A 21,583-nucleotide genomic window follows, 5' to 3' on the forward strand; every position below is an offset into this window, starting at 1 on the left:
TGGGGGAACTGTATTACCTAAAAGGAAATTGAGTGCCATTAGGAAAGATAAATGGATAGCAACAAGAGAGAGATTCACTACCGTACGTTTGTTCAATATCTGCACATACTTTTGCTATCCCATACTTTGGAAAAATGACAATAGGCAACTATTCTTCATATAAGCAAAATGCATTCAGTCATCCCTAAATGGAGATAAACAAAGTCTTATCAATCGTAGCATCTAGGTTCAAGTTTAGGATCTTCAGATGACATCCATTCTTCCTCTAGTTCAAATGAATGCTGTATCAATATTTTGTAATAAGGCGGATAAATAAAAAACTCAACTGTCACCAATTCACCATATATAAAATAGTAGGTAAAAGAGAAATAAAATGGGACACATTAAAATATATAAATATATGCATATTATAAAAAATAAAATATGAGTAACTACTGTAGTCTTCATTTCTAAAACTAGTTACCAGGTCAAAATTGGTATAAACTCTTTTTCTTTACTCTCCACATCATGTTTTCTCATCTCAGTCAGATGGGCTCTTTACCTAGAAAAATGATTCAAACATTTATTCATGTGTATAGTCTGAGGGATTGGTAGCCTTGCATGTATGAGGTTGCTGTAGTAGCCTAATAATTTTAACCACTTTGGGATGTGACAAAGGACCTAGAAGATCTCCTACCCTCCAGACACACTCCTTTCTACCCCCATTATGTAGCAGCAACCCTACTTTCTCATGAAAATTGAAATCAATCATCTTAGCCAGTACAAAAGCCCCCATTTTTACCTATTTGTCCATTGGCATGATGATTCCAAAACTGCCAGGTGGACATCTCAACTTCCAAATCAATGGAATCATTGTTGAGTAACATGATAGAAACATGCCTTGCTTGGGTACTAAAAATTCTAACCTGGTAGAACCCAAAATTATAGGGACCACAAACAAAACATTTTGTGAATATGTCTTTAGGAACAACTCTAACTTTCATCATTTAATTCTTAGACCTAGGAATCCTGGTTGTTGACTAGATGGCATTATATATGTTGGTGACTAGTTTAGAATATATACTATATATTGTAGGACAGCACCTCTAACACATTAAGTGTTGTCTCTTGAATGGTGGCATAACTGTCTGCAATAGAGTCATTATTCCATTGTATAAGGACAACTTTTTTCTGAGTGGTGCAGTGCATGATAAAACCAGTGAATTCCATGGGTGTAAACCAATCACCACACTTTGGGTTTTAAAGTGAGTCCCTTGACCAGAAGCAACATTGTATGAAATTTCACATCTGTAAGATCACAGATGGTGGTGCTGACAGAAGTACTGCAGGCAGAAAAGGCAAATCTGTATCAAAGATACTCATTTATTCCAGAGAAATTATAAAGCCAAGTGACTTCTTCATGATATAATTGGTCCAAATTAATTATCATTCTCCCAGGTACCTGACTGGTCCTCTTGAGATTGGTACATATCCGAAACTCAGTATAGTTAGTGTTGCCAAGTTGGGCATTCAGCAACTGGTAGGAGGGTGGTCATATCAGCCTTTGTGAGGGGAAACCATGTTGCTGAGGCCATACATAGCCTCTGCTCATGCTACTGTGACCACTTTGTACAGGTGCCCATTGAGCAAGCACAAGAGTAGCTGAATAAAGAGGCCTACTGACCACCACTGAGTAGGTCGTATTGCTCACCTGATTACTGAGAGAGCCTTTTGGTGAGTATTCAAATCCAACATAAGTCTCATGCTCCTGACCAGTCCCAAGAAGTTCATATACCATTTCCCTAAATCTGTTTTGTGTCCATTTCCCCGAATGTCTTCATTCAAAATCTCTGCTAATTGGGATGAACCATTATCCCTGGGCTTGGATCTGGATGCAACAACTTATGAAACTTAGGTTTTTTTCTCTTTAGAGAGGAGTGAAGGCACTTTTGTTTGCATGAAGAATAACTGCATCATGTTACAATGCCATTTTTCCAAAGGGTGCAATGGCAGGAAGTGTGTATAGATGGATAAGTAAACTTTAATGAATATTTGTTAAAATAAAAATAATTTTTATTTTTTGTTATTCTTATATAAGACTTACAAAAAAGTTGCAAGAGGGATGCCTGGGTGGCTCAGTCAGTTAAGGGTCTGCCTTCGGCTCAGGTCATGATCCCAGGGCCCTGGGATCAAGTCCTGTATCAGGTTCCTTACTCAGCCGGGAGCCTGCTTCTCCCTCTGCCTGCCGCTCCCCCTACTTGGGCTCTCTCTTTCTCTCTCTTGCTCTTTCTCTAATAAAAAGTTGCAAGAATAGTAAAAATACTTCCTGTATACACTTAACCTAGATTCACCAATGTTAACATTTATTGTATTTATTTTATCCTTTCTCTCTCTCTCTCTCTACACACACACACACACACACACACATTTTTAAAATATTTTGAGTGTAAGGTACAAAGGCATTCTCTTACAGAACAGTACAATAATCAAAATCAGACCACTAACACTGATATAATGCTATTATCTAATTTAAATACCTTATTCAGTAGATTTTGCCAACTGTCCACATTGCACTAGAATTTTGTGAGCAAGGAAGGGACAGAATCAAATCTCTTCTGGGGTGTGAAAAGGGCAGACAGTGCACTAAAGACCAGAGTAGGGTGCAATCCACAGGGATGAAGTTAAGGGGGATTCCATGGGTATTGGGCCTTTCTGCCATTCCTGGGCTCCAATGATACCTTTCCTCTCTTTAGGCTTCCAGAATTCCCTTGTGGCCTTCCACACCTCTGGTGTTGCCATAACCACATATTTCTTTAAATAAACTTTACCTGGAACTGATTGCCCCGAGACTCCTCCACCACTTCAGCACCTAACACAGCTTAGAAGATCCACAGAGCTCCATCACTATTATATAGACTGCTGTCTCACAGAGCACAAGAGTTGGGGGAGTCCCCAGAGATCATCTATTCTCATCTTCACATTTGAAGTTGAGAACTGAGGCTCAGAGAAGTCTGAGACTATTAGGGGCAGCTGGGAGAACATCCCATTGGCGTCTCTTAGACCTGGTGTCTTCCCCATACAACACACAGCTGGTCTACATTCCCCTCCCTACATAACAGTCACAATCTGCACACAGTGTGGAGCTGGGGGTGAGGGGCGAATGACACTTCAAGGAAGACCTGTACTTACCTTGGGGAGCTTATAGATGGGCAGGTCATTCTTTTCTGAGACTGTAAAGTGGAGTCCATCTACCTGAATGTGGGAGCCATTAACATACACTGGGAGAAACCTGAGGTAGGTGAGGGACTCTGTGGCCTAAGCTGGCACATGGTGAAAGCACCCACCTGCACAGAAAGGCCGCCCCAATCCCACAGAGCTTGGGTGTTTCATACCAACAAGGAGAATAACCAGCACCCAGAAATGCAGGAACCATGGCCCAGGGCTGAGGTGCCATAGAGATGCAGGGCTAGAGCAACACCTACCCCTAAGTCCTCAGGTTGAGATTCCCCAGAGGCTTGTCTGAGAAAAGGGTCAGGATCCAGGCCTGGCTGAAGGAGGGGAGCCTGGCAGTGAGGACAGGAGGCAGGGGAGGGGCTGGGGCTCCACAGTGCTGGCTCCTTCCTATTAATCCTGGGCTCTCTCCCCTCAGAATGTTGACATCACTCCAGAACCTGAAGAAGCCCTGGACACCATCCCTGCCCATTACTGAGCCCTTCCCAGGAGGCTAAATTGCCTTTGCTCTTGTTTTTTTCTACCCTGGGAGCTCCTGTTTCTGCCCTTGCCCACATGCTTAGGTACCACCAAGCCTCTGAAGAAGTTATGGCTTAGCCTAATTTCATCCTGAGAGCTCCAGTGAAGATCTCAGCAGCTCAAGTCGGGTCCTTTTTCAGTCACAAGGCAGTCTAGCTTTACACAAAGCCTTGTCTTACTTTCTCAATTTTTGTTCTCTAAGCAACAAAGGTTACTCTTTCTCCTTGCAGGAGGGGAGAAGAGGCCAATGTGAGGTCTCCTTCACTATCCATAAAAACTTGTCTCTGTGATGAGGCCCTGGTCCTGTTGGGATGGGGGATTGTGAGGGCTTTCTAGAGGGACAGGTTCCTGGGTAGCATTTCCAGAGATGAAAAGGGGGGCCTCGTGAACCCTCTCTTTATGGACAGTGTGGCTAAGGGTATGAAATTTTTTTCTCACACAGGAAACTCCAGTACCTGGATCATAGTGCTCTCTGCTCCTACTCCTGCCCCCATCCTGGAGTTATTTCACTTTCCACATGGATAATACAACCAACACCCTGGGATCCCAGGGACATCATCTCCAGGAACAGTTATTTTCCCTCACCTTCAACTACCCACTCTCTGGACCTTGTCATTAGCTGGAGTTTTACCTCCTCTGTCTTCTTAAATGCAACTATCTGACCACCTACACCCTCTCCCATTATTTCATCTCATTTAATGTCACTCCAGGACACCTAGCAGCATGTCTATCACATGAGTCACTTAAGTAATATTTATAAAGTAAACCATACTAGTTATTGGACCTCATTAACATTTGTGTTGATTACTTCCTCCTTTGTTTTCCAATCCATTAACAGGATCTACCCATATTTTTACCAGTTGAAAGCTCATCTGCCCCTCAGGCTAGAACTGAAGCCCTCTCTTTCCCATATAAACAAGCTGATCTCTCCCCAACATGGAAAAAAGCAGAGAGCACATCCACTTCACTTTGCAGTTTCAACGTTTATTTCTGATACCAAAACTTGACAGCACACAAGGGGGAAAAAAGCAACAGACAAGGAACAGCAAATAAATTTATCTTGCATGCCACTTTCAATCAACAGGATGTGGCTCTCTAGATAGCTGTGTTTAGAAGGAATCTGAGGCTTCAGCCTCACTCAGGGGAAAGACTATTGCAACTGATTAGCAATATCTGTGGACATAAGAAAAAAAAAATTAACAATCAACGATATATTTCAAGCAGTAAGAAATATAAATACCAAATAGTGCTTTCCTATACTTTCCTCATCTCCCCACCACGGGTGTCCCTAGGACTCCCAGACTGTGCACATAAATACATTCCCACAGACCCTATATCTCCCAATAACCCTAGCTGCCAAAACCAAAGTGATATACCTACCCAACATCTCACTCAACCCAGAAGAAACCAATGGCACCAAAGTTGGCAGCGAAGTTGGCACTGGCTGTACCACCAGGACCAATAATGGGGCCAGCGAAGGTCTGAGGAAATCTGGAGCGGGCATTCTGGTGGTATCTGGCCCAGAAGGTAAAGGGGATTCTAGACCAGGGATCGCCAAAATCTCCTTCCTCATCCCAGGTCAGCAGCTCAAATTCAATGTCATCCCAGCTCCAGGGCCCAGATACGGCTTCATCTCCAATCCCCATGCGGGTTCTCGCCTCAGCCCGGGCCTCAGCCTCAGCTGCAGCAGCGTCCAGAGCATCCAAGGCCTCATCTGCAGCCTCCATGAACTGCGCAGTCCAGTCACGAGGATCTCTTTTCTGAACCTGAGAGGAAGAAAATAAAACAAAATCCGTAATAGTAGGAGCTAATATTTATAAAGCACCTGCTATATATTTAGTACCCTACTTTGTGCTACTGTTTACATAACATCAACAATAAATATCACCAGGAATGCAGCACCTAACGTGTGCAATATCCAAGGTCTTATTCCTGCTCTGGACCTTTCCCAGCCAGTCATACCTCATCCCTTGACCTATCAAGTCTGGAGCAGTTCCCCTATTACCTCTGCAATGAATCTCAGCACTTTCATCTTGCTAGTTTCATGGTAGGAACGGAGGCCCCAGAGGAACTCATACTCAGGAGGGTTGCTGTTGGGCACTCGTCTGTAATCCAGGTACCTTATAGAGCAGAAAGGTCTTTGTTTCTACCCAGACAAGAATGGTAGTCCAACAGTGCATCATACTATATTTGACACCCCCAATTTCAGGTAGCAACCACCCCAAACTCATTCCTAAACCTAGCTTAATTCTATTCTTTTTTAAAATTTATTTATATATATTTTTTTAAGTAGCCTCCATGTCCAATGTGAAGCCCAGCGTGGGGCTTGAACACACGACCCTGAGATCAACACCTGAGCTGAGATCAAGAGTCAGATGCCTAACCAACTGAGCCACCCAGGTGCCCCATAAACCTAGCTTAATTATATTCTAACAGCCAGGTCTTCAAATTCCTATACCAGTGCTTCTACATTAAGCAGTCACCTGGAAGTGCAGAGTGGCTTATATAAGGTCACAGAAAGGACAATGCTTAATCTCACCCCTTGTGTCACAGCTCTAGCTCCACGTTCTTGTAATCTTGTTACTGAGCCACAGTTGGCCCATTGCAATGGTTACTGTGCAGTGTAAATCTCAGCATTGGAAATGCCTACTGTGGGGATAGTGGGCAGGCTTTACTTGCAAGATAACTAACTATACTGAAGAAAAATCCAACCACAAGCAGAGATACTCAATAAACACTTCCAAGTACGTATGTGTTTTTCTATGTGAATGTATATGTATAATTTAAGAAATGAGCATAGGGAGGACTGTCCGAGGCTGACCAGCACATAGAACTCATGAGGACCAGACAAAACCCCTTAGATATCACTTACTTTTGCTTTACAAACTCGTAAGTGAGAAGTTTCCTCAGATCTCCAAGAAGAGGATGTCTCACCCTGATAGAATAAAAAAGAAACCCATAATCAGAGACCATGACACTGCCCAAAGAAAAGCACTTTCTAGCACAGAGGTCAGAGATGAGAGAAGAGGCATAGAGTTTAGAACTATTTGCCCATCCACCCAGGTCACATCCTTGGGCTCTGTACCTCCCCAAACCAATTCCCCTAGACCACCAGGCTGATGCAGTCCTGGGACCATCCTCTGTTGCCAAAGGATGATATAAACAGGCAAGAGATGAGAGAGCCCAATCATACCCAGGACGCAGTCCCATCTTGCGTAGTGCCTCCCAGAGGACAGCTGCAATGGGAGGCAAGGGGAGACAAGGGACGGAAAATGAGCATGGAAATCAGGCTGTAGCCGACCCCCAGCTGCAGGTCCAGCCACTCACCTTCACTGGCTCGGTTGCCATTCATGAAGATGACGCCCAAGATCACTAAGAGGAGGCCCAGCTTGGGTGTGTCTTTGGTCCTGAAGGAGTACAAAAAAAATATTTTCAGCCATTTGTACGAGACACCCCAGGCAGCTTATCCATCTAGCTTTCCCAGTATTCCTCAGCAACGGGGTAATTGTACCTCAGTTCTGACAATGACCTGGTATGTGGTCCTGAATCTTGGACCCTGACCTACTTGACACTCCCGGGGAAAAAAGCACCACTGAGAAAGGCAATGTTCCACCTCTTTTCCCATCTTACGTTCCCAGTATGCCAGCCAGGGACTCGGGGGTACTGATGAGAATATACAGGTGTTCTTCTTTGTCAATCTCCTTCAGTTGAATCCCAAATTTCTACAGGGACAAGAAAATAGACTATGAAATTACAATATCTAGCACCAGCTACTCATACTCAGTTGCTCACCTCCCTGTGAGACTTCAGCTCTAAACTCCCAGTAGGAATCCCATGAATCTTTGATATCAAAACCTTCCCTCATTATTCCTGTTCCTCGGGGCTGTCTTCTCACCTTCTCCAGGACAAAGCATGCACGTTCAATGATTTCTGGATAAACATCAGTGTATTCACGGATGATATCCCTCAGCATCTCTGTAGGAGAGAGAACAGAGTACCTGAGCTGAGCAGGAGCCACAGAGCTATAACCCCTTTGCCAGTCCCGCTAAAGGGAACACAGTCAGGGCCCTCAAGGCTGAAAAACAATCAGCTACAGAAAGAGGGGACTGAAGGAGAGGGGACATATAAGCAAAGGGATGTCCACAGAGCATGGGGTGAGGGAAAGGGCAGAGTGCTAGGGGAGAGCACTGGATGCCTACCTGAGCGCTTGATGGGCACCTTGGTATAATCTTTAAGCATCAGGTACTTGACCAACTTATTTGCCTGGGAGGGGAAAAGGAAATCATTAAAGTTATTAAGATATTTACAGGAAACCTGATTGAATTATAGATAGAAGGACGACAATGACAGGAGGAAGAGAGGAAAAAATAACTGGGAATAACAGTTCTTACTCTTTCCTGAAGAAGGGCCACATCTCTGGGCTGTGAGGCACCCAGGTTCTGTGAGGCACGCGAATTGGGAGAGGGGCGCAGGTTTGGTGAGGGTCGCAGGTTCTGCCAGTCAGGTGGAACTGGCCAATCAGTGGGGATCCAGTCAGGTGGGAGTGGCCAGTCAGTGGGGAGTGGCCAATCAGGTGGTAGAGGCCAGTCAGGTGGTAGAGGCCAGTCAGGAGGGCCTTGCCAATCTGGAGGACCCTGCCAGCCTGGTGGGTTCTGCCATCCAGGTGGGGTCTGCCATCCAGGTGGATTCTGCCAGGCCAGTGGGTTCGGCCAGACAACTGGACCAGGCCAGACAATGGGGTTCGGCCAGATCACTGGATTCTGCCAGATCACTGGGTTCGGCCAGATCACTGGGTTCTGCCAAGCAACTGGGTTTTGCCAGGCTGGTGGGGTCTGCCTAGCTGGGGGGCTCTGACGTGCTGGTGGGGTCTGCCTGGCTGGCTGGTTTTGCCAGCCTGATGGGTTCTGCCAGGCCAATGGGGTCTGCCAGAGCACATTAGGGGGTGCGCCAGGTGGGCTCTGAGTGGTAACTGGAACCGGTGCAGACCTCCACGTCCCTGTAGCCAGTGGGGCCCGCCTCTGATCCCCACTGCTGTTCTCGTCCACATTCAAGTTATTAATCTGTATCATCAGAGAGAAGGAAGGTCCAGGGTCACCAGATGTTTGTTTCCTTACCCTATCTATTCCAGGAAGGCCCCCTAAAACCCTCACCTGTAGTGACAGCCTGACCCACTAGCCAATGGTCACCCTGAGTCCTGGGCTTGTCTTTCACTGTCTTCCAGGCAGGAGTTTCATCTCTCAATCAGGCCAGGAGCAACCCAAGGGTGGGGCCTGAGGCTTCTCCTCTTCCTATGTCCAACACTGGCTCTGCTTGTACCACCCTGGACAAATCACTCAAGTCACTTCAGCTCTCTGGGACTTAGTTTCCTTCTCTGTAAAACTGACACTATGAACCCTAGCTGGTAATATCTTGAAGATTTAATGAGATAACCTGTATGAATATGCCTAGCTCAAGACCTAACACATGGTGGCTATTATAAAAATGTAAACTGAATTACATACAGAATATATATATATATATATATATATATATATATATAATGTGTCCATGTCTCATTTCCCCATTAGTCTGTGGATATTCAGAGGGCAGAAATTATTACATTCACCTTATCATCCCCTACAACCTAACTGAATACAGGCCATTATATATGTATGTTTTGTTTTGTTTAGAACGAATGAACCTAAGAAAAGAAAGGAGAGAGCCCAAAGCAAAGTGGAGCTAGCAGGGATCTCACCTTGCGGGTCCTCTTGCCCCGAATTATAGTCCTGGACTCCAGATTCTGAGCCTGGGAACCATCTGCTGATGTCTGTGCAGCTGCACCATCAGATTCAGGGATACCTGGGTTGGTCTCTACCTCAGGCTGAGAAGTGGCCATCTTGGCTTGGTTAATATTCTGGGTCTGGGTATCAACTGTTGGGGCCTTAGTGGTGTCATTCCAAGCCTTAAAGGCTGTTTTAGGCTGAGTGTTGGCCATCTCAGTGGCACTGAGAGACTGAGAGAAATTGTAGGTGGCATTTGGGCCCACCTTAGTAGTGGCATTCTGGGCCTTAAAGGCCATCTCAGACTTGTTAGCAGTTAACTCACTGGTGGTTGCTGCCTGGGAAAAATCATAGGCAGCATTTGGGCCCTTTGGGGTAGCATTCTGGGACTTAAAGGCTGCCTTAGGTGGCGCACTGGGCATCTCCTTGGCATTAAGAGCCTGAGAGAAATCATAGGCACCATTTGGGCCTTTTGTGGTGGCATTCTGAGCCTTAAAGGCTGTTTTGGGCCTAGCGGCAGCTGCTAAAACCTGAATATCACCCATCTCACTGGCTGTTGGGGGCTGTGAACTCTGGGGACTAGCATTCGGCCCAGCTGCTGTGGCCTGGTTGGTAGGTGGAGCCTCCGAGATCTGGATGGCCTCCATCAGGGTCTGCATAAGCAAGGTGCTGTCTTCTACGGAGGCCTCAGCCTGCAAATACAGGGGGAGAAAATGAAATTTCTGGGCCTCCGAAGTGGAAGCAGGAGGGTAGGGGGAGCAGTGCAGGGCAAGTGCAGGCAGGCGGGTGGTGCAAAAAGGCTGAGGCGCAGGTTTAGACCACCAGCAAGGGGCGATGGAGGCAGAATGGTAACAAAACGTGTGGTAGGGATGGAGTCGGGCAGGACTAAATGAGGGGTGGGGCGGAATGAGGAGCGGGGACGAAGTAGAATGAAGGGGGTGGTGGGGGTTGATGGAGGTTAGAGCAGAGCAATGCGGTGTGCGGCAGGAGCTACAGACTCGAGGCGAGCCAGAGCAAGGGTGCCGCCTCGAGGAGTTGAGGAGAATAAGGGGGGGTCGCAGGGATGGGGAATGCAGGAGAGAGGGAGGGTGGCGGCGGGAGGTTGGGGGAGGGGGTGGCAGACTGCTCTACAAGCGTCAGGACTGTGGAAAAAAATGGTTCCTTACCCAACCCGCATTCTCTGGGCAGATTGCCCTGACTACTAACAGGGTCTCCCCTTTCTCTAAGCAGGGACTGATGGCTGAAAAGGGACGCCCCTCCCCCCCATAAACCATGGGAATTTGAAAGATGACGGAGTCTAGGCACGAAGAGGGCAAAATCAGATCCAGGCTTTTGGGTGGCCAAAGGGGCCCCAGGGAACTGTCGGCTAGGGAAATGGTGGGGTGGGGAGTGGAGATCTCACCTGGAAGCCGAGGAGGCCCGCACCACAGTCCATTTTCTGAGCCATGGCTCCTGTCCCTCTGGCAAGAGCAGAGCCTGGGGGGTGTGGGGGAGGAGCTGGGCGTTATACTACAGAGGGCAAATACGAAGGACCGAATTTTGGGGGGGGTGTCTGGGGTTTGACTGTGGGGGCGAATGAGGCGCTGAATGTGAGGGGAACGGGCTGGATCAGAGTGGGAAAAGTGAATGGGTGTCAGGATGGAGGCTCTGTATCCCGAGAAGCTACTGACGGGGAGAAGCTTCAAATCGGGGTTCGGAAAGCCAGTAACAGTTCTGAATCCAAGGGGAGTGGGTTGGGACTCGCATATGGTAAATTGAATGGAGGTTTCGAATCGGGAGGAATCGTATGACAGTACAGATTGAGGTTGAGAAATCTGTGGAGATTTTTTAACGATGGGAGGGGTTCGGAGAATGAACAGGGGTTCTGAGTAAGGGAGGATCGGGTGAGGGGTGTGAATGGGGGTTCGGGGAGTGGAAGGGGGATCAGAATCCGGGGTAAAGGGATCGAAATGAAAAATGGGGGGCCCGCACCAGGGGGCAGATGCCCTGTCTGGGGGCTAATTCTCACCTTGCCTCAGGCCCCAACCCCAACCCCCTCGTTGCCTCCCTTCTTCACGACTCAGAGGATCGGGATTGCAGTGCTCGGCTCTCTGCAGCCGCACCCTCTCCTTGTCCAGGAGAAAATGCCAGCGCGGCAGCTAGGACGACCCCGCCTCTCCGCCTAATATACCACCCACCGCCTCAGATAGTTGTGCGCATGCGCAAGAACTGACCGACCAAATAAAAGTCCCGCCCGCTTCCCCAACAAAAGCTTCGTCCCGAACACCATGGTGCGCATGTGCAGTGGGAGGCAATCCCGCCCCTTTGCCAACACACCATCCCACCACCAACCAGGTCGACAGTATACCACAGTCCCACCTCCTTCATCAATATCCCCTCCCCCAAACAGATGCGCTGTGCCTTTAGGTCCCACCCCTTGCCCCACACACCGGCCCCCTACCTTTTCCGCAATGCGTCTCTGTTCTATCCCTCCCCTCTTGTGGCCCCTCCTGTCCGGTCGGCAAGCATCTCCACCCCCCTGCCTAGCACCACTTAGGTCACTATTAAGGTGTCCGTGGGGTCTCTAACTGCAACAAGTGCTTAGGCTCCTGCTAAGCCCCCCCCTACTTTGGGACCCAGGAAAAGGAATGGCCAGAGAGAAAACACTGTTGGAGGTAGAAAAAGTCTGCACCTGCCACAAGAATCTGTATGATCCCCCTCAACAGATCCCAGACTCATAAACATTAGCTTCTTTCTTGCCTTTTGTGCAGCTCCAGCCATGCGCATATTTTGCGTGCAGGTGAGGAAGGGAGGGAAGGGAACAGCTTGAACATCACAGCGCAACCTGTGCTGGGGCTTGTCTTTCTCTCATGGCAGCCCTGGGAGGTGGATGTCAGCATCCCCATTTTACAGGTCATAAAGCTGAAGCACAGACACGCTGCATGAACTAGGCAAGGCCACAGAGCCAGTAAACAGAAAATGCAAAATGTGGGCCTCGGGTCTTGACTCCAAAACCCATGTTCCACTAGTGCTGGCCTGGGAACTGAGGCACCCTCCCCTCTTCGGTTTTGAGCGACAGATCCCACACATACACCTCTCCTGCCCTGTCAACACCTGTCCCAAACAAGCAAGGTTTGTGCTGAGACTTAAGCTCATGCTCTGCATTTAGGAGAACACAGATAAAGACCCCTAGGCCCCACCCACTCTGTGTGGGTCCCTCCAGGTGTGGGAATTGTTCCTAGGGGTCCACTCCATGCTCCCAGTCAGTTCGCTCCCTGTGAGTGGCACAAACACCGCTGCCCCTGAGGCCTTCCTGGTGCCTGCTTGAGCAGCCAGGACAATCAGGCACTTGTGTCCCTGAACCATGGCAAGCCTGGATTCAGTGTAAATGTTTACCCTGGTTCCTTCCAGGGCTTGGGCCTCAATTCCTGGGACGAATTGCTGGGCCATTCTACTGAGCTGTGTGAGCTGGCTCAGGTCATTCCACTTCTCGGAGCCAGATTCTCAACATACAAAATGGGAAGCACAAATAGCACTGACTGGAGTCCGACCCAAGGACACACATGCTGCTATGCTTCCAGATGACTGGAGACTCAGACAGAAAATCATATACAGATGTGAAATGACTCAAATTGAACTGATACTTTCCAAAAATACAAGGCAGACCTTGGTACATTTCACATTTGTTCTGGCATCAGCTCCTGCCAGGAGTCTGCATATGAAAGAAAGCTAATGCTAGGAAGGATGGCAGCATTTGGTCCCCAAGGGCCAACATCAATTCTGCCTGGCTGGATGACTTTCCTCATCTGTTGCATAGCAACCTCCCCTGTCAGCTGCCTGTTTTTCCTCAGCACTTCCTCTGTAAAGTGTCTGCAGTGGGACGTGATCAGACTCAGGAAAGGAGGTCTGAAACACCATTTTATATGCTATCTGCTTCTGTATCTGTATCTCCAGTCTTGGTTTGGCCTATGAATTCTAGATCCATAATCCAACTGCCTGCCTCACTTCTGCAACTGGATATTCCTCAATATCTCCAAATTTAACAGGTCGCAAACTGATTCCTTTGTATGTATCCTCTTCCTCAACAACACTGTGTTTCTCCTTTAGTCATGCCACTCTCTCCCCCTTAGAATAAAAAGCCTTTTAGGGAGATGGATTTTTGTTTTATTCATTGCTGTATACCCTGTACCTACAATGGTACCTGGCGTATTTTATATGCTCAATGAATGAATCACACCATCCACCCTGTTGCTCAAGCAAGAAACCTGAGAGGTATTCTTTCTTTTTTCCTTCCTGTGATGAGTTCAATTACTTTTCCTTATACAAACAATGCATATTTGTCATGAAAAATTTAAACACTGGGGCGCCTGGGAGGCTCAGTCGGGTTGTACATCTGACTCTTATTTCAGCTCAGGTCATGATCTCAGGGTTGTGAGATTTTCCCCGCGTCGGGCTCTATGCTCAGTGTGGAATCTGTTTGAGATTCTCTTCCTCTCCCTCTGCCCCTTGCCCCACTCACACACACTCTAAATAAATAAAATCTTTTAAAAATGAAAATAAAAAATAAAAATTTAAACATTAAATATTTTAGAAATTAAGTAAACATCACTCCAAATGGCACCACACTACCCTGAGATAACTGCCAATAAGATTTGGATGCTACCTTTTCATGTAACACTTCGTGCATATATATGCTTACATAAATGGGATTATATATATATGCCATATTTTAAATTGCATTCTTTTGCTTACTGCCTCCCACTCCTTCCACCTCAACCCTCATCTGCCAAACATGCATTTTAACAACCATTTTTATATCTTTCCATGTTTAAAAAGTCATCTTATTTTTTACTATTTTACAAAAATTAAGATCATATACACTTTAATGCATCGGATTTATTTTAGTTAACGCTAATCTACCTCTGACTCATTCTTCTACATTGCTGTATAATATTCCACGATAGGGATGTACTGCAATGTAGTCAATCATTTCTCCACTGATGGTCATTCTAGTTTCAAGGTGTTGGGGAGCACATACATACAAACAACACTGCAATAAAATACTTGTACATATATCCTTGTATTTTATGCTTAATGTTTTTCGTTCCTGTCACACTAGATGCCCAGGAATAAGACTGACATACTCTACAGTGCTTGGTAATATAAAAACATTTCCAACCGTTTGTCAATGTGATGTGTATTTTATTGGTATCTCCTGTGGTTTTAATTTACATTTCTGATATAAGTAGTCAAACACACATTCTTATATTAATGGACCTATTAGATTTCTTTTATAAAGTAATTGGGCAAGTCTTTTATCTTGTGTTGTCTCTTTGTCTTATTTTTAGGACTTCTTTATACAGTCCTACAGATGCTTATTGAAAACCCTTAGGGCTAGATACATTTCAATTATTTTTTTTCACATTTTAGTAAGGGAATACTGTGTATATACTCTATATTACATAACAGTTCAAACTGCAAAAGCCTTTATAAAGGCCAGATATTCACTTTTTCACATTCCCTTAGCAGCCAAGAGAATGTGATCTAGGATTTACCAGTGTGGCAGGGTCCTGAAAACTACCTTGAGGTTCAATGATTCACTAGAAGGACTCACTGAACTCAGAAAAGGTGTTACACTCATGGCTATTGCTTATTACAGTAAAAGCATACTGATTTTAAATCAGCCAAACTAAAAGGTGCACAGGAAAGACTCCAGGAGAAACCGGGCATACACTTCTGGTTGTCTTCTCCCAGGGGAGTTGTATGGCCAGTGCTTAAATTTCCCAGCAAGATATATGGCAAGCTGGGAAGTTTGCCTGAGCTGATTTTACTGGGGGTCAGGCAGTTAGGCATCGGACACTTGTGTGGCTGACCTTAGTTACTCAGCCTCTAGCCTGTGCAGAGGTGCCACAAGGCCACAGGCCCACTATATATGTAATATATACTACCAAAAGGGCCAAGGCCCACTATAAATCATACTGTTAACATAAACTACCTAGTATGGCCCAAAGTTCCAAGTGAACAAAAAGGCACTCTAATCAGGCAGGATATTCCAAGGGCTTGGAGATTATCCCGCAGGAGCTTGTTAAGAGCCAGGCCTATCTTTGGAATGTACAGACATTTTTTGGAAATCACAGGTTTATGGACCGCACACACCTGTGGAGTCAATTCTTGTACTACAATCCAGTTTCTAGGAGCAGCACTGGTAGCAGGGCTAAGGGCATCATCTACTATCCAGTGTTCAGTGGTGGCAGTAATGGTAGCTAACCAGCTAATACTTATGGCATGATTTTTGAAAAAACAAATTATTAATTCTACTTTTAAATTTTTTTAACTTTTTATTTTGAAATAATTATAGATACACAGGAAATTGCAAAGATAGTACAGAGAGGTCCTACGTACCCCTTCAGCCACTTCCCCCAATGGGCAGTTACGAAACTATAATATCAAAACCAAGAAATTGACATTGGTATGATATATGCGTATAGTTCTATCACATGTGGAGGTTTCTATAGTGATCACCACAGCAACCAATATACAGAATTATACCATCCTCAGATTTCCCTATACTACTCCTTTATACTCACATTCATCATCCCTCCCTCCACTATCCCTAACCCTTAGCAGCCATTAATGTGTTCTCCAACTTTATAATTTCAACATTTCAAAAGGTTATAAAATTGGAATCATACAAGAGGTCACACTGTGACTTTTTTTTTCACTCAGCATAATACCTTTGAGATACACCCAAATTGTTATGTATTAATGGTTTGTTCCTTTTTATTGCTGAGTACTATTCCATGATATAGATGTGCCACAGTTGGTTTAACAATTCACCCATTGAAGGACATCTGGGTAGTTTCCAGTTTGGGGCTGTTATGGAATAAAGCTGCTATAAACATTTGTGTACAATTTTTTTTTCTGTGAACATAAGTTCTCATTTCTCTGGGATAAATGCTGAGGACTGCAATTGCTGGGTAGTATAATAAGAACACGTTAGTTGTATAAGAAACTGCCAAACTTTCCCAGAGTGGTTGTATCATTTTACACTCCCACCAGCAATGTGTGAGTGATCCATTTTCTCCAAATCCTTGCCAGCAACCTGTTGTATATTTTTAGCCACTCTCATAAATGTGAACTAATAACTCACTGTGGTTCTAATTTGCATTTCCCTAATGTCTAATGATGTTGAACATTTTTAACATGTACTAAATGTTTCTTCATGTCTTTTGCCCATTTTCTAATTGGTTTCTTTTTCTCTTTTTCATTTCTCTTATTTCTTGCCTTCCGATGAACTAAATTTTTTTGTAGAATTCTGCTATTCTGTTTGTATCCCTCTAAAATTCATATGTCGAAATTCTAACCTCCCCACAGATGATAATATTAGGAGGTGGGCCTTGGGTTAGGTTGTGAGGGTAGAGTTCTCATGAAAGGGATTAGTGCCTCAGAGGCTCCAGAGATATTTTTAATCCCTTCCACCATGTGAGGACACAGCAAGAAGAGGCCATGAAAAGAGGGCTATGGATAGAGACCTCACCAAATGTAACCATGCTGGTGCCCTGATCTTAGGCTTCTCAGCCTCCTGAACTGTGATAAATAAATTTCTGTTGTTTGTAAGCTACCTAGTCTGTGGTATTTCATTATAACAGCCCAAATGGACTAAGACAAAGTCTATTTTACCTATGTTTTTGAGCATATATAAATATAACTTTATAAATGCCATATAACATATTTATATAACTTTATAAAGTTATATAAATACAACTTTAAATAGACTTTTATAGTGATTGTTATAGGTATCACATTATATATATCATAAATATATGTGTGTATACATACACACATATTTTATTTTTATTTTTTAAAGATTTTATTTATTTGTCAGAGAGAGAGAGAGAGAGAGAGAGAGAGAGCACAAGCAGGGAGACCAGCAGGCAGAGGGAGAAGCAGGCTCCCCGCCGAGCAAGGAGCCCAATGTGGGACTCAATCCCAGGACCCTGGGATCATGACCTGAGCCGAAGGCAGACGCTTAACTGACTGTGCTACCCAGGTATCCCAACACACATATATTTTAAGGTTTTACTGATACTGGCCTGACTGGGAGAGATCTGGGTGCCTAATTGCATATATATATATATTTATAAAATTTATTTCTTACAGTTCTGGAGGCTGAGAAGTCTAAGATCAACACACCACTCATGTAGTAACATTTTGCTAGTTTAGTGAAGTATAGAAACCTTACCTCTGTTTACATGCTTTTACCATCATTTATACTACATTTATAATTTATATATTTATATATATACAATTATCTTAAATATCTCTTCATACACTGAGAACTAGACAGTGTTCTAATTCTGGCTTCAATCTTCAAGCATAATTTAAAGAACTCAAGAGGAAAAGGACGGTCTATTATGTTTACCCATATTTTATTCTTTTTGTTGTCCTTTCTTCCTTACTGATGGTCCAAGACCCTTTCTTTTATCATTTCCTTTCTTTTTCAAGAACTGCCTCTAGCCATTCTTTTAGGATAGGAAGGCTGGTAACAAATTCTCTTAGTTTTCCTTTTTTTCTTTTTTTTTAAGATTTTATTTATTTACCTGACAGAGAGAGAGAGACAGCGAGAAGGAACACAAGCAGGGGGAGTGGGAGAGGGAGAAGCAGGCTACCCGCTGAGCAGGGAGCCCGATGCAGGGCTCGATCCCAGGACCCTGGGATCATGACCTAAGCTGAAGGCAGACGCTTAATGACTGAGCCACCCAGGCGCCCCAGTTTTCCTTCTTTTGAAAATGTCTCAATTTCCTCTATATATTACTAAAGGATATTTTTATTTGGTATATAATTCTGGGTTGACAGTTTCATTCTCAGAGCACCTGAAAAATACTGTGGCCTCCATGGTTTCGAATGAGGTATCTGCTGTCATCGATTTGGTGTCTCCTACAGGTAAAGTACCATTTCTCTCCCTGGTGGCTTTCAAGATTTTTAATTTCTGTCTTTAGCTTTCACAAGTTTGCAAATGATGCACCTTGGTATGAATTTATTTAGCTGCATCCTTTTTGGAGTTTACTCAGCTTCCTGACTCTATGGGATTTTGCTTTTTTTCCAAATTTGGGGAATTTTCAGCTACTTTTCTAGCCCTTCTTTCTCTCTTGTTCTGTGACTATGACAATACCTATGTTAAATCTTTTGTTAATAGTCCAACAAGGGCCTGAGGCTCTGTTTATGTTTTTCACTCTATTTTTTTTTCTCTGTTGGTCTGATTGGTTAATTTCTATTGTTCCATCTTAGAGTTCACTGATTTATTCTTCTGTCATATTATTTTCCTGTTGAAGTCATCTACTGAGGTTTTTTTAAAGTTGATTTATTAGATTTTTTCAGTTCTTAAATTTCTTTTTGATTCTTCTTTATATCTTCTATTTCTTTGGGAGATTTTCTTTTTTTAAAAAAAGATTTTATTTATTTGAGAAAGACAGAGACTCAGAAAGAGAGCACGAGCAGGGCAGAGAGGGACAAGCAGTCTCCCTGCTGAGCAGGGAGCCCAATGTGGGACTCGATCCCAGGATCCTGGGATCTTGACCTGAGCCGAAGGCAGACGCTTAACTGACTGAGCCACCTAGGTACCCCTCTTTGGAAGATTTTCTGTTTCTTTGTTGAGACTTTCTATTTTTCCATTTGTTCTTTTTTTTTTTTTAACATTTTATTTATTTTACAGAGAGTGAGAGAGCACAAGCAGGGGGAAGAGTAGAGGGAGAAGGAGAAGCAGGCTTCCAGCCAAGCAGGGAGCCCAATGCAGGGCTCGATCCCAGGACCCTAGGATCATGACCTGAGCGGAAGGCAGATGCTTAACCATCTGAGCCACCCAGGCGCCCCTTTCCATTTGTTCTAAGAATGCTCACAACTGTTCTTGAAACATGTTTAGGATGTCTATTTAAAAATCCTTGTTAGATGATTCTAATATCTGTGTCATCCTGGTGTTGGTGTCTGTTGACTGTCTTTTCTCATCCAAGTTGTAATTATCATAGTTCTTGATATAACTAGTCATTTTCAACTGAATCCTAGATATTTTGCATAGTATGTTATGAGGATCTGAATCTTACTTAAATCTTCTGTTTTATCACATGTGGGTGAGTCCACATTCCCATTCAGCCTCCACTGACACCTGAGAGAGAGGGGCTCCTTTTTATTGAGGGCTAAGTGAGAGTTCCAGCTCCATATTAAGGTCTTACTGGTATCAGCCTGACTGGGAGGGACCTGGGTACCTAATTACATGGTAAATGTGTATCATTTTTAGTGCTGGGTGGTGATAAAAATCCCATTTGCCCACTATGCCTTCTTTTGACATGACTTCATTGGTTAGGGGGAGGTGCATTTCATTATCATCTTTAGGGATGGAGATCCAGGCTCCCCACATGGTTTCTGATATTGTGGGACTGGGCTATTCCCACTCCCCATTTGCCCTTCCCTGACACTCTGTCCGGAGATTAAAGACCTCATTACAGCCTGGCAAACATGGAAGTATAGGGTCCCTAGTTGGCTTTTGCTGGTAGGCATAGGGACGCAGTCTCCCCTCTGGCATTTAGCTAGAGTAGGGCAGTTACTGTCTAAAAAAATTTTTCTGTCTTGCTATGCTGTCTTTGTCTTTTAGATATGGAAAGAACAGAGTTATGTTGGGGCTTTTTATTTTTTGGTCTATGTCCTCTGGTGTTTCCAGTTTGCAAGCTTCTCCAGCATCTGGTCTGCGATATATGAAGCCAAAAGAAAACCCAAGGAACTCACCACCATGTCATTCCTTGGGATCCAAATTCCCTAGAAGGTGTGCCATCTTATCTCTAACTTTCAAGGTCTTCTCATGTTTGGTTTATATACAATGCCCAGGGATCAATAGGGTAAAGTATATCTACACCATTTACTCCTTCCTACTGGAAGCAAAAGTCCTCAATTCTGATGCTTTTAAAAAATGTACAATGATTGGAATTTCTAATGTACAGTCATACTGTAAGAAATATAATTTGATCTCTTATTTTACAATACATACAGCACTTATTTTGTTGTTTTAGATGATTTGCTAAAACATCAAGAACAATTTTGGGTAATAATCCCAATAAGTAACATCCTTTTCTTTTTCCTGAAATGACTTTACCATTTCAACATTTAGAATGTTTGTTGCTTTCTTACAAGTAGTTTTAAAAATCATATTTAGTAGTTTCCCTTCCTATTTTATTTATTCATAATATTTCCTCTGCCTTACTCACAAATCTAATCCATCACCTATTCCTGTTGAGTCTACCATTATAAGTACACCTTAATTGCATTCTATTTTATCATCTTGTTGTTAGAAGGGAGCATGAAGAGGGAGAACTGGAGAAAGAAAAATTGAAAAGGGGGGAAGAGGAATAGATGGAAGAAGGAAAGAAGAAAGAAGAAAACAGGGATCAGGGAAAGGATGAATGAAAATAGTTGCAAGTAAATGGAATAATTAAGATAAGGAGAAATAAGAGTGGAGAAAGAATATATATTAAGTCGAAACAGAAAAAGCAGTAAGAAAGAGAATAAGGAAACAGAACACACAAGGAAGAAGAGATGTAGTACAGAAGAGTATGAGGGGGGATGGGAGGAGTTAGAGAGATTAATAAGTAGATGAAAGGAAAATAAAAAAGGAGAAGGAAGAAATGAGGAAGAAAGCAGTAGAGGAAATAATAAGGGAGAAAAGAGAAGTGTTTGAAGTAAGAGGGACAGGGACAAGAAGAAGAAATGATGTGGAATCACACCTCACAAATGGCAGATTTCATTCTGCAGAGAGAAGAATGTTGAATATAAGAAGCTCCTCTTTTTTTCTCCTCAAATACCCAGTTTCCTTTGTATTTGGTACCCAGCAAAGTGCCGGAGGTGATTTCTCACATGATGTCACTCCTGCCTTGAGGTAAGACCACTGTGGTTTTCAACTAGTAAGAACCATGTGCCCCACATTTTGAAGAGATAAATTTGTTTGCAATACTCATCATTTATCACATACTTTATGCTGCTGGTTGTTCATCAAGTATGGATATTATCTGACAAATTCAGGTATGCAGGAAATGTAAGTTTACTTTTTCTCTGCAACTCATTTTATAAATTCT

At 44.0% G+C, this 21,583-nt stretch overlaps 1 protein-coding gene across 11 annotated transcripts in view; it reads right to left on the bottom strand.

Annotated features, from left to right (window-relative positions):
* Positions 1-4,692: 4,692 nt before the first annotated feature.
* The window catches only part of MAGED1 (MAGE family member D1), a 65,633-nt gene continuing 48,742 nt past the window's right edge, over positions 4,693-21,583 (bottom strand). For 9 of the 11 annotated variants that reach the window (XM_045878068.3, XM_054508037.1, XM_045878078.2 and 6 more), the window contains 12 exons: positions 10,891-10,964; positions 9,464-10,180; positions 8,121-8,789; positions 7,929-7,992; positions 7,625-7,704; positions 7,360-7,451; positions 7,057-7,136; positions 6,923-6,965; positions 6,602-6,664; positions 5,735-5,849; positions 5,110-5,495; positions 4,693-4,902 (listed from right to left, as the gene is read on the bottom strand). In XM_045878068.3, the coding sequence (XP_045734024.1) occupies positions 5,118-5,495; positions 5,735-5,849; positions 6,602-6,664; positions 6,923-6,965; positions 7,057-7,136; positions 7,360-7,451; positions 7,625-7,704; positions 7,929-7,992; positions 8,121-8,789; positions 9,464-10,180; positions 10,891-10,964 (2,375 nt within the window). In that variant the 3' untranslated portion in view covers positions 4,693-4,902; positions 5,110-5,117. Of the gene's footprint in view, positions 4,903-5,109; positions 5,496-5,734; positions 5,850-6,601; positions 6,665-6,922; positions 6,966-7,056; positions 7,137-7,359; positions 7,452-7,624; positions 7,705-7,928; positions 7,993-8,120; positions 8,790-9,463; positions 10,181-10,890; positions 10,965-11,496; positions 11,764-21,583 lie in introns of those variants that run through there. The other 2 variants (XM_045878097.3, XR_010408831.1) reach the window with 2 other exon arrangements.

This window comes from Mirounga angustirostris, unplaced genomic scaffold (genome assembly GCF_029215605.1).
Source record: "Mirounga angustirostris isolate CCGP_5_RB_7025 unplaced genomic scaffold, mMirAng1.0.hap1 SCAF_33, whole genome shotgun sequence".
In the NCBI taxonomy this organism is placed as follows: domain Eukaryota; kingdom Metazoa; phylum Chordata; class Mammalia; order Carnivora; family Phocidae; genus Mirounga; species Mirounga angustirostris.